The sequence below is a fragment of the Hippocampus zosterae genome, chromosome 3 (assembly GCF_025434085.1).
Source record: "Hippocampus zosterae strain Florida chromosome 3, ASM2543408v3, whole genome shotgun sequence".
NCBI lineage: Eukaryota > Metazoa > Chordata > Actinopteri > Syngnathiformes > Syngnathidae > Hippocampus > Hippocampus zosterae.
In genome coordinates this window covers 4,516,259-4,529,982 of record NC_067453.1, presented here as the reverse complement: position 1 = coordinate 4,529,982, position 13,724 = coordinate 4,516,259, and the positions used below count along the sequence as shown (strand labels likewise).

Genomic DNA, 13,724 nt, shown 5'->3' with positions numbered 1-13,724 from the left:
TGTGCCGGTGCAGACATGCTCAGCGGCTTTGTACGTGTAAACGCTCCACACAATTTGCTGCGGTGCTAAATATATCCCAACAAAATACATCGGTGTAGCGCTGGAGCAAATGTGTGTCGTGTGAACACCCCTAATGCTATTTTCAAGTGGTGTGGCTGGAGAAGCCGGAGTTCTGTGTTTGGGTCGGAAAAATTGCTGCCGATTGTATATCGGCCTGCTGCCGAGTGTGCAAGAAGGGCATCTCTGTGAGAGGTAAAACTTGTCATAGCCTCCTTGTCAAGTCAAATGCATTGAGGCACACAGCAAAACAGAAGAAAATTGATCGCCAAGAACTTGCAAAAGAGATTGAGGAGAAAACTAAGTCACTGTCTGCTATTCCCTAATTGTCATATCAGTTTCATATTTGTCATTATAAAACATGTCTGATCATTGAAGGTGATACGAGGGAAAATAAGGGTTGGACCATTTGGGATTTAGACTTCTGATTTCAGCTGTTCAGGTATACTGGATACTGCTAAGATGGGCAATCGGTACGACTGTTAGTGAATTCAGATTTTTCTAAACCCTGTCCAGGTGACCCATATCCATTAGCTCTGTTCTTAGTGTTGTGTTTACTCGAAAATAAATGGAAGTTTTATCTTCTTCCGAGCCGCTTGATCTTCACTAGGGTCGGGGGGGGAGGGGGGTGCGGGGGGGGGGGGTGCTGGAGCCTATCTCAGCTGTCTTCAGGCAGTAGGCGGGGGACACCCTGAATCGGTTGCCAGCCAGTCACGGGGCACACAGAAACGAACAACCATTCGCACTCACACTCACACCTAGGGACAATTTATAGTGTTCAATCGGCCTGCCACGCATGTTTTTTGGAATGTGGGAGGAAACCGGAGCACCCGGAGAAAACCCACGCAGGCCCGGGGAGAACATGCAAACTCCACACAGGGAGGCCGGAGCTGGAATCGGTACCTCTGCACTGTGAAGCCGATGTGCTAACCACTGGACTACCGAGCCGCCTGGAAGTTTTATATTTTCTCAATTTAAAATTTTCTTTGTGTGTTTTAATTGAGAATTAATTTAAATGTTTTTTTTCCATTTTCTTACCTGTGATACAGGTAGGAAAGTGAAAATTTGACATACAGTCTGTCAAATAAAGGGTTAAGTGATTGCCCCTAAAAATAAAGACGTGCCCTTCCTTTGGCAACAATGATTTGAACACCAGCTCAGTGATATGTGTTCAGGGAGTCTGATGCTGTTCAGCCCGTGTATTGCTGAGCGGGCATTAAATCCACTGTGAATCCCCCTGCTGAATGGAGAAAAGGTCCTTAAAAATGGCTAAATTGGTCCTCAAAAGTAATTAAAAGTTCCATAAATAAAAAGCAAGTGGAAGAGTGGGTACCCTGTTTTAAAAATGGGCAGGCAAAGCTTACGCAAAATTCCAGATTTTTTTCCTCCTGATCCGCTCTCTGATTATTATTATTATTCATTCATTCATCTTCTGAACCGCTTGATCCTCACTAGGGTCGCGGGGGGTGCTGGAGCCTATCCCAGCTGTCTCCGGGCAGTAGGCGGGGGACACCCTGAATCGGTTGCCAGCCAATCACAGGGCACACAAAGACGAACCATCCACGCTCACACTCACACCTCGGGGGAATTTATAGTTTTCAATCAGCCTGCCATGCATGTTTTTGGAATGTGGGAGGAAACCGGAGGACCCGGAGAAAACCCACGCAGGCCCGGGGAGAACATGCAAACTCCACACAAGGAGGCCGGAGCTAGAATCGATAATCGGTACCTCTGCACTGTGAAGCCGACGTGCTACCACTGGACTACCGGGCCGCCTATTATTATTATTATCATTATTATTATTATTATTCATCTTCATTATTATACTGTATTATGTAACAGAGACTGTTACACCCGCGCTGCAAGAAGGAGAGATACCGACACTCGTTCCTACCGACTGCTGTCAGGCTGATGAATAAAAAATAACAATCATAATAATAATTAAATGATGTGAAGGAAAATTGTAAATAGTACTGCGATTTATCCATTTTGTGTTCATATTGCATTTAATTGAAAGATGTTTGTTGTTTTTTTCTCTTTCTTCTTTCTACATACATTCTTGCTGCTGGAGGCTGTAAATTTCCCCAGTGGCTATCTTATCTTATCTTATCTTATCATGTGGCTACCTTATTTGCTGGGATGGGGATTGTGGGTGCACGTAGTGGCGTGTCATTGTGCTTTTTAAACATTTTTGCCACCTCAAAGAATGCATCTTATTTTGATAATGTATGCACAGGTCTCTTTTACAATGTGTTTAACCAGCTTTTTCTCCTTGTGGCCTAACAAGAGAAATCTCTGGGGTTGATGTCACCGACATGGTGGATATGAGATCTGCCCAGAGTTCCTAAAGGCACTGGATGTTGTGGGGTTGTCCTGGTTGACGTGCCTCTGAAATATTGCATTGACTCTGGATTGGCGACTGGGGTGGTGGTTCCCCATTTTAACTCATTTACACCCTTTGACGTATAAACACGTCAATTAGCGCATAGCCGTTCCCTCCCCATGACGTATTAATACGTCAATCACGTGTTGTAATGGGGGAGGGTGCAAGGGAGTCTGATGCAACTTCTCACCTCAGGATTAGGCTTGACGGCAATGTTAAATAGCAAAAAAATGGCCATCGGGTGGCAGTGGTACAAAAATCAACCAGGATCACGCCGCAGAAGTAGTAGAAAGGGAGTACAGTGAAGGAGGGGCGTATGTGGATAATGGATTGGAACATTAGCAACTAGCAACGATGGAAAAAAGGAAATAACTAACTAAAAAGGATTGTTTTTTCGGTATAAAAGCGTCCTCGAAACAAAAAAACAAAGGAGATGGTGTTTGTGTGGAAGAGAAAATAACGCTTCGGTCACTAATCGAAAGCGGCACCCGTCAAACGAACGTCGGCTGGCACAAACATGGCGCTCCACGCAGCCCGCATAGCTCACGCCAAGTTTCGAGTTCATCTTATGAACTTGCTCCACGTCAGCGATCATCGCCCCACATCGCCCACAAATCGTCTCCCCGGCGACATCCAGCGATGCCGGCAAAGAGGCTACATTGCTTCGCATGGCCGACGCCGGGCACACGTCAGCGATTCGTTGGAATCGTCTCGTAATGACGACGGCGAAAACGATGAATTGGAGAGCGATATGGATCCCGATATGTTGGACGAATACGTGCCTTCGGACATAACGGAAAGCAGCTGAGAGTCCTCGCCAGAGCCGCTGGAACGAGGAGGTAACTGCTGACTAGCTTGCAAGTTCCCATTCAAAACTTCATCACTTCTTATGCCTTATCAGTCACTTTTATGTACCGCTACATTCCCTGCTATACTATAAAGTTGCCAGTAACACTAATCATGTATGTACGGTTGATGCGTCTCGTAGATGTGGATGAAAATATGCACCGTAAATATGCCGACTTGCATGTCGCCATAGGGTTTAAAAAAACAAAACAACAAAAACAGGACACATTTGGTCCGCTCAGCTCTGCTAAAACCACCAGTTTTAATTCATATTCAATTTCATGTGAAATTGGATGCTGAGCAACATGGAATGAATGGTTTAAATAACAGTGTGCGAGCATGTATGTGTGTGTGTGAGAGAGAGATGTTGAAATGTAAGTGGAAAGCAACAATAAAAAAATAGAAAAATAAAAGTGGTAATTGTACATCCCGGTACTTCTATAAATTACAGATTGTCCAACCAGAAGCCAAAACATGACTCCTCGCTTTGGTGGTGGAAAGAAAGGTAAATAAAATTATTGTACCTCACTCTGCAGCAAGATACTGTATATTTGTAACTTTTTATGTTTCTATAATTTATAGGTCGTGCATCTGGACGTGGTGGGATGAATCGATGTGGTGACAAACTGGATGGAAGCCAAAAAACATCTTCTCCACAGCTGCACTTTTGTTCATAGTTAAATAGTTTTGTTGTGCGCAAATAAATTATTTTGCTACAAAAAACATTTGTAATGTTCTTTTGTAGGAGGAACACATTATTGAGGTATTTGAGCTGTCACAAAAGAAAAAAATAGTGTAAAACCTGAAATGATGCTTGAAATGCATGCTTTTACAAAAAGCTCATTTTCTCTGGATTTCTGCAGAAAATCGGCCTTTTCCATAAAACTTAGCAGTTTTCTAATGCTGATAGCCAATGAACGGAGAAAGAGTTACAAACTTTTTTTCTGCTGAAAGAAGAGAGTATCACCTTTCTTTTGACAGTTGACAGTTTGTATGTATATATAGCCATAGAACAGAAAATTCTGTGGGCCTTGCAAATCAGTCGAAATTCAGTAAAATGTGAGGGATTGAGGGGGTTGCTCCAGTGAAAAGGGGTGGTATTCAGTGAGTTAAGAGAGGGGAGCCGGAGGGTCTGTTCATACTACAGGGCAACATACTCCTCAGCATCCGTGGTAAGGTCTATTTAGGGGTGCTGGAGAGGAGGGTTTGTCGGGAAGGTGAATCTCTGATTCAGGAGGAGCAGTGTGGTTTTCTTCCTGGCTATGGTACCAACACCCTTGGCAGGCCCCTCGGGGATGCATCGGAGTGCACTCAACCAATCTACATGTACTTTATGGACTTGGACAAGGCATTTGACCATGTCTTGTGGGGGGTGCTGTGGAAGTATGGTGTACAGGGCACCTTATTAGGGCTGTTCGATCCCTGGTCAACTGGTGTCAGAGTTTGGGCTGCATTGCCGGCAGTAAGTCGGATTTGTTTCCTGAGGGGTGGACTCCACCAAGACTGCTCTTTGTCAGTGATTCTGTTCATAGTCTGGGCTTCTCCAGCAACTGCCCCTGTGACATGACCTCGGATAAGCAGGGGAGAGTGAATGAATGAATATCCTTCCTATTCTGTTCTTTTCTGTTCCTATTCCATTCTCTGTTCTAGTAATCTAGTTCAATTGGGACTTTTTTTCCTGCTCTTTTAATTTAATGCATGCATGCACCACACTGTGCCTAAGGGGTCAATGTCAACACACACTTGAGCAGTGGTTCTTAACCTGGGTTCGATCGAACCCGGCGGGTTCGCTGAATCGGTCTCAGAGGTTCGACGGAGCCTCTGCCATGGAGGCTAAGACATACCCGACTCAGCTTGTCAATTAGTTATGACACGCCTGCCTGGTCATCACTGGCTGCAGATAATCACATTTGTCCAATCAGTGCTGCGGGAAATTTAGTTAGCTCAGTAGTCACCATGTGACTGTCGTGATAGTACATAGTAAAATTAAAAAAAATATATACTTATGTCTTTAAATTGTATTTACTTTTTTTTTGTTTTTAATGAATGTGTTTTTTTATGTCTTGAAGGAATTTGTAAAAAGTCATATTCTTGTTTTTCACAAATGAAGGGTTCGGTGAATGTGCATATGAACTGGTTGGGTTCGGTACCTCTACCAAAATTAAGAACCACTGCACTAGAGGCAGCTCAAGGTCAATTAATTACACCAATTAAGATGTAAAAATGGTTTGAAAAGTGAATTACCTTAACAGTTTAATTTCGACAGCCCTAATTTGCTGGTGTTGGATCAAAACCTCTTATGTCCAAATTAAGTCAAATTCCTATTTATTCACAAACCAATACTCTTCATCAGTTCCCATGTCATTTTTACAAATTGTTGACTAATATTAAGTGTTGAAAATTACTTGCTCTGTTTGACAATGCGGTGTAAATAAAATTTAAAAAAACATATTTTATTTGGGGGGGGGGGGCTGGGGGTTGTTTGTTTCCTGAAAAGTAATGGTTTTGGAGATGCAAGATTTCACCCAACGCCAACCAATATATTTTGTCTTTCTTCATTTTCAGACTGTTGGAGCTCCATTCCCCTGATGGGCAGCACACAGTGGTACTTCGCTGTAAAGATGCCCCCACTGCCAACTCCTGGTTCACTGCAATCCACACCAATATTGCCGCCCTGCTCCTACAGACTCTGGCTCACATCAATGCTTACCTGGGAGCCTCTGCCTCGGGCTCCCCACAGCCTCACCTGAAACACATCGGGTGGTTGGCTGAGCAGGTGGTGAAACAAATAAAAACTCCACAATATTTTACACACTGCTGATCTTTGAATGTTTACCACAGAAAGATGGAAAGATCTGGATGAGAATAATGCACTTTAAATAGAGAAGAAACTTTCACTTGTTAACTGTCATTAATAGTTTAAGGTTTTTGTGTCAAGAACTGCATAGTGAAATTACATTCCCTTTGACTCAACTCTACTCAATTGTATTTATAGAGCACTTTCGAACAGCCATCGCTGCATACAAAGTGCTGTACATGGAGCAATTTAACATATACAATAAACAGTAAAACAAATCGGTAACAAAGACAGTCGAAAGCACCGAACAGTAGAACCAAGAACAAATCTAAGTCATGCTGAGTCGAATGCCAAAGAATACAAGTGAATTTTGAGGAGGGTTTTGAAGATGAGCAGCGAGGAGGCTTGCTGAATGTTCAGTGGGAGGTCATTACAGAGAGAGGTACCAGCAACAGAAAAGACTTGATCCCCTCTGAGCCTCAGTTTAGTTCTTGGTACTTCTAATAATGTATGGTCCGCAGACCTGAGGCGCCGGGCAGGTGTGTAGGGGCGGATGAGTTCAGAGAGGTAAGGTGGCGTGAGGTCATTTAGAGAAACAAATAAGAGGATCTTGAAAAGAACTCTAAAATGTATGGGGAGCCAGTGAAGGGATGCCAGAGTAGGAGTTATGTGCTCCCTCTTACGAGTACCAGTCAAGAGGCGGTTTGACGATTTCAATTTGAATTATTTATATTTTTAAAAGTTTAAAATTTAAATACAAAGTGATATCCATTTCGCTTCCAGGCCTTTACGGTTGTGGGACATCTGCGCTGTGAGGCTGGCGTGCTAACCAGTAAGGGTAGCCACTGCTATCCTGTGTGGAGTTTGCATGGTCTCTCAATGCAGGTGTCAGTTTTCACCGAGTTAAATCCCTAATTCCAAAAACGTGCAATATAGGTTAATGCTTTTGAATTGTCCCCAGATGTTATTGTTAGCGCGAATGGTTGTTTATGTGTGCCCTGCAATTGGCCGGCAATCATTTCAGGCTTACTGCCAGTCGATGGCTGGGATAGACACCAGCAAGCCTGCGACTGTCATTCGGAAAAAGTGAATCAGATAACGTCTTAAGATGAAACACCCACAGTTTTAAGGCAGTCGGATAAAATCCATAGGCAGAATTTTTTAAACATGCGACCTCAGTAAAAGGCCAAAAATAGGTGTGAATTTGAAAGAAAATTAAAAATGGCGAATTTCCTGTTAAATTCAGCATATGGCTTTAGAGACTTTTTTTGTCAGACAGCTATATGTACAGTCGGACCTCATTACAGTGTACCTCGTGGGACATAACGAATCTGTACATTATAATGGCTCTTTGTTATAACCATTTCCAATTAAATGGCCGCCAGCTTAAGATAAGATAAGATATCCTTTATTCGTCCCACAATGGGGAAATTTACAGCCTCCAGCAGTAAGAATGTATGTAGAAAGAAGAAAGGAGAAAGAAAAAAAACAAACAACAAACATCTTTCAATTAAATACAATATGAACACAATGGATAAATCGCTGTACTATTTACAATTTTCCTTCACATAATTTAATTATTATTATTATGATTGTTATTTTTTATTCATCAGCCTGACAGCAGTCGGTAGGAACGAGCGTCGGTATCTCTCCTTCTCACAGCGCGGGTGTAACAGTCTCTGGCTGAAGGAGCTACCAAGTGCTGTCAGGGCGGGCTGGAGGGGGTGGGAGGGACTGGCCATCATAGCTTTTAGCTTAGTTAGCATCCTTCTGTTGCCCACCTCCTCCAGAGTGTCAAGGGAGCAACCCAGGACAGAACTGGCCTTCCTGACCAGTCGCTCCAGTCTCTTTCTGTCCCGGGCTGAGATGCTGCCTGACCAGCAGACAATGCCATAATGGATGGCCGAGGCCACCACCGAGTTATAGAACGTCTTAAGGAGTGACCCCTGAACCCCAAAAGACCTCAGTATCCTGAGTAGGAAGAGTCGGCTCTGTCCTTTCCTAATCAGGGTGTCCGTGTTTGTAGACCAGTCCAGTTTGTCGTTCAGAAGAACACCAAGGTACTTGTAGGAGGTCACCCTCTCTATGTCCATACCCTGGATGTTCATCGGTGCTGGTGAGGACTTTTTCCTGCAGAAATCCACAACCAACTCCTTAGTTTTCCTAGGGTTGATCTGGAGGAGATTGTGCTGGCACCAGTCCACAAAGTCCTTTGTCAGTCCCCTGTACTCCCGATCGTCCCCTTCTGTAATGAGGCCAACAATCGCAGAGTCATCGGAGAACTTCTGAAGGTGGAAGTTTGGAGTGTCGTGTCTGAAGTCCGAGGTGTAGAGGATGAACAGGAATGGAGCCAGAACAGTTCCCTGCGGCGCTCCAGTGCTGCAGAGAAGCCGGTCCGACTCACAGCTCTGCAATCTCACGTACTGCGGCCGATTTGTGAGGTAGTCTATGATCCATGCTGTGAGATGGTGGTCCACTCCGGCATTCTGCAGTTTGCCTCCCAGCAAATTGGGCTGGATGGTGTTGAAGGCACCTACAGCTATATACAATATAATACTTTATGAACATTTATAGATGTAAAAAACATGAACATGTAATAAGGTATAAACCTGCCAATTACAGTATGAAGAAAAATATATTTTATAAGACATGAAACAAACTGCAGCGTTTCTAACCCATCTCTGAAAATATTCAGTCAGCAAATGAAAAGTGCCTTCTCCAGTTCAGGATGTGCTGCGCCCCAAAGCCGTCTACGATCATCTGTTGGCCTCAAACTCTGCCATGATTTTGTTGCCATTCAGTATGATTGTTGAAATCGTTGACTTTTCCAATTAGTAGTCTCGGCTGAGCTTCATCTGGGAGACTCCCTTTCGAAATTGAGAGACAATTTTAGCCTTCACAGACGGCGAGATTTGTTTCCATTCACCAGACATGTTTTCAGACCATGTGCTCAGGACCGCGCCGTGCCTCTGGAAGTACAACAATGTACAACTCGATCCGTAGTATTGCTAAGCTACAGAGGGGAGGTCGCGGCGGGTGTTAACTTGCACAGTTCATTGTAACGAAGGCATTTTTTGTGGGGAAAAACCTGGTCGTTATAATGTATTTTATGTAATAAAGGTATTCGCTGTAAGCAAAATGGAAAATGAATTGCGTGAAATCAGGACTTTGAAACGTGAATGTTATAGGGGTGAAAAGAGGTTCGACCGTAGCTCCAAATGTTACCAGTTCCACAGTTTCAAAATAATGTTTTTTAAAACGTGACTAATAAAAAAGGCCAAAAATGGGTCCAAATTTCTCGACCATATGGCTCCAGGAGACTTAATTGTATGTCTTGGGCTGTTACATATACAATATCTCCAAAATTTTGTCAATGTTTGTGACATGTTCACAAAAGATTTGGAGGGGGTGGTGTTGAATCTAATAAAATATTGATCCTGTGGCCAGGCGTGATGTGTTAGCAAAGTTTCATTAGTTTTTTCCTGCATGTTTAGAACTGTAAAAGTAGTGTTGTTTTCTTGGCAAACACCGCCTTGCCGTGGCAACAGCTTTTAGTTAAAATTCACAAACTGAGTGTTGCACTATCATGTAGGCCTAAACAGACTTCTGAGTAAATATGGGGTGACATATTCTCCTCAGCCAATATGTGGTGCTGCCACGATGATAAAAATAAAATTGTAGATGTCTTCAGGGCCACTTTCATCAAATGTGTCAAATATTGACAAGATATTATCATGTGGGTCAAGTTATAGCAGCTTTTGTTATCAACGAGACACTAAATTTTAAAGTAAATTCAAAATGACGGACTTCCTGTTAGGTTTAGCATATGTTTCCAAAAGACTTTTTTGTAGGTCTTGGGCAGTTACATATATCACCAAATGTTCATAGTTCTCGGTGAAACATACAACCGATAATGCTTTGTTAAAACGTGGCAACGTGGTCGTTACCCAACCCAAGGGTTGGTAGTTAGATTCCGGGCCATTACGACCATGTCGAAGTGTCCTTGAGCAAGATACTGAACCCCCAGTTGTTCCTGATGCTGCATCATCAGCAGGTGAATGAGATAACTCAAGCGCCTTGAGGACCCAAGGTAGAAAAGTGATATATAATTGACCATTTGCCATTTTTCATTGCACAATAAACTAATAAAATATTGATGGTTTTGCCAGGCCTAATATGTGTGTTTCATGAGTTGTACATGTTTAAACCCACAAAATCAGTGTTGTTTAATGGCGAACTGCGCCTTGTCACAGAATGTGTGACAACAGCATGAAGGCCAAAACAATATTTTTGAGCAAATATTAGGTAAAGCTTGTTAATCCGCTGGGAAAAAACATCAAAGATTAAAACATATTTCCTTGAACCAGTAGTTGGCACTTTCACTGAGATGAAAAATGATTCTACAGGGTCAGGCAAAATGATCTGACACATTTGTAGGTAAAATAAAAGGCAAATAAAGTAAAGAAACAAAAAAGTGTTTTTATTTTCAAAAAGTACGTATAATGCCATTCATTCAGTTATGGCAGTGTGAGATCGGCCGGTTGATTTTTGTTTCAATGCAGATCCAGTAGCTCTGAAGTTGGTAACCCATAAGAAGATTGTGTTTCGAGCTGGTACAGGATCATGTCGACCAAGATTTGTGTCATAGCCGGCAACACATGTTTCTATTAGCAGAACGGAATTCCAGGCAGGTGGCTGTTTGTGGGCCGTCTTTCTCCGGCATGAATGCAGAGTTACGGTGCTGTGAAAAAAATAGTAATATTGTAATATTAATATATGATTACTGTGTTCTTTGCATTTTCATCACACACAAGGATTTCAGTTCATCAAACCAATCTTGATATCACAAAGAGACAACCTAAATTTGTTCTTTCGCATTTAATTGCCATGATACTGGGGCAGACGAATTGCATAAAAAAAAAATGAAGACCATCAAATTAAAAACTAGTTTCCAGAACCAATTAATTTAGTAAGTAGAGGTAACACCGTATTTATTTATGTATTATTTATTTAGTTATTTATTTACCATGAAAAGTAGTGTTATTCTTGGCAAACAGCGTGTTGCTGAGACAACGGATGGATGTTTAGAACGGGGGTCGGCAACACGCGGCTCTGGAGCCGCATGCGACTCTTTAGCGCTGCCCTAATGGCTCCCTGGATCGTTTTCAAAAATGTTTACAATTGAAAAAGATGGGCCTCTCCGTGAGCCGTCACCTTACCGTGGTGGAGGGGTTTGTGTGTCCCAATGATCCTAGGAGCTAAGTTGTCTGGGGCTTTATGCCCCTGGCAGGGTCACCCATGGCAAACAGGTCCTAGGTGAGGGACCAGACAAAGCACGGCTCACAAAGCCCCTTAATGACAGATAAAATCGATGGTATCCAGTTTCCCTTGCCCGGACGTGGGTCACCGGGGCCCCCCTCTGGAGCCAGGCCTGGAGGTGGGGCTCGTTGGCGAGCGCCTGGTGGCCGGGCCTACACCCATGGGGCCCGGCCGGGCTCAGCCCGAAGAGGCAACGTGGGTCCCCCTTCTCATGGTCTCACCACCCGTGGGAGGGGTCAAAGGGGTCAGGTGCAATGCGAGCTGGGCGGCAGCCAAAGGCGGGGACCCTGGCGGTCCGATCCTCGGCTGCAGAAGCTAGCTCTTGGGACATGGAATGTCACCTCTCTGGCAGGGAAGGAGTCCGAACTGGTGTGTGAGGCAGAGAAGTTCCGACTGGATATAGTCGGACTTGCCTCCACACACAGCCTAGGTTCTGGTACCAGTCCTCTCGAGAGGGGTTGGACTCTCTTTCACTCTGGAGTTGCTCACGGTGAGAGGCGCAGAGCAGGTGTGGGCATACTTATTGCCCCCCGGCTCAGTGCCTGTACATTGGGGTTCACACCGGTGGACGAGAGGGTTGCATCCCTCCGCCTGCGTGTGGGGGGACGGGTCCTGACTGTTGTTTGTGCATATGCACCAAACAGCAGCTCAGCATACCCACCCTTTTTGGAGTCCTTGGAGGGTGTGCTGGAGAGTACTCCTGCTGGGGACTCCCTTGTTCTACTGGGGGACTTCAATGCTCACGTGGGCAATGACAGTGAGACCTGGAGGGGCGTGATTGGGAGGAACCCCCCCCCCCCCCCGATCAGAACTCGAGTGGTGTTTTGTTATTGGACTTCTGTGCTCGTCACGGACTGTCCATAACGAACACCTTGTTCAAACATAAGGGTGTCCACGTGTGCACTTGGCACCAGGACACCCTAGGCCGTAGTTCGATGATCGACCTTGTGGTCGTGTCATCGGATTTGCGGCCGCATGTTCTGGACACTCGGGTGAAGAGAGGGGCGGAGCTGTCAACTGATCACCACCTGGTGGTGAGTAGGCTCCGATGGTGGGGGAAGATGCCGGTCCGTCCTGGCAGACCCAAACGTATTGTGAGGGTTTGTTGGGAGCGTCTGGCGGAATCCCCTGTCAGAAGGAGTTTCAACTCCCACCTCCGACAGAGCTTTTCCCATGTTCCGGGGGAGACGGGGGACATTGAGTCCGAGTGGACCATGTTCCGTGCCTCTATTGTTGAGGCGGCCAATCTGAGTTGTGGCCGTAAGGTGGTTGGTGCCTGTCGTGGCGGCAACCCTCGTACTCGCTGGTGGACACCAGCAGTAAGGGATGCCGTCAAGCTGAAGAAGGAGTCCTATCGAGCCTTTATGGCCTGTGGGACCCCAGAGGCAGCTGACGGGTACCGACTGGCCAAGCGGAACGCAGCTTCGGTGGTCGCCGAGGCAAAAACCCGAGCATGGGAAGAGTTCGGTGAGGCCATGGAAGCCGACTTCCGGACGGCTTCGAGGAAATTCTGGTCCACCATCCGACGTCTCAGGAGGGGGAAGCAGTGCACCACGAACACTGTGTACAGTGGGGATGGGGCGCTGCTGACTTCGACTCGGGACGTTGTGAACCGGTGGGCAGAGTACTTCGAAGACCTCCTCAACTCCACCAACATGCCTTCCTTGGAGGAAGCAGAGCCTGGGGACTCTGAGGTGGGCTCTCCTATCTCTGTGGTTGAAGTCACCGATGTGGTTAAAAAGCTCCTCGGTGGCAAGGCCCCAGGGGTGGATGAGATCCGCCCAGAGTTCCTCAAGGTTCTGGATGTTGTGGGGCTGTCCTGGTTGACACGCCTCTGCAACATCGCGTGGTCAACGGGGAGAGTGCCTCTGGATTGGCAGACCGGGGTGGTAGTCCCTCTTTTTAAAAAGGGGGACCGGAGGGTGTGTTCCAACTACAGAGGGATCACACTCCTCAGCCTCCCTGGTAAGGTCTATTCAGGGGTGCTGGAGAGGAGGGTCCGTCAGGAAGTCGAGCCTCAGATTGAGGAGGAGCAGTGTGGTTTTCGTCCCGGCCGTGGAACAGTGGACCAGCTCTACACCCTTAGCAGGGTTCTCGAGGGTATGTGGGAATTCGCCCAACCAGTCTACATGTGTTTTGTGGACTTGGAGAAGGCGTTTGACCGTGTCCCTCGGGGAGTTCTGTGGGGGGTGCTTCGTGGGTATGGAGTACCGAACCCCCTGATACGGGCTGTTCGGTCACTATACCACCGATGTCAGAGTTTGGTCCGCATTGCCGGCAGTAAGTCGGAATCGTTTCCAGTGAGGGTAGGACTCCGCCAAG

General features: G+C 45.5%; 1 protein-coding gene and 1 long non-coding RNA gene across 2 annotated transcripts in view; both read left to right on the top strand.

The window, feature by feature from the left end:
- The window catches only part of sntb2 (syntrophin, beta 2), a 66,055-nt gene that overhangs the window by 32,004 nt on the left and 20,327 nt on the right, over positions 1–13,724 (top strand). The window contains exon 3 of the mRNA XM_052060889.1: positions 5,852–6,062. Coding sequence (XP_051916849.1) covers positions 5,852–6,062 — 211 coding nt within the window. The remainder of the gene's footprint in view (positions 1–5,851; positions 6,063–13,724) is intronic.
- Positions 3,043–5,257, top strand: LOC127597783 (uncharacterized). Its single transcript, XR_007961746.1, has 3 exons — positions 3,043–3,279; positions 3,738–3,791; positions 3,869–5,257. It is a non-coding gene; the product is annotated as an uncharacterized LOC127597783 (long non-coding RNA).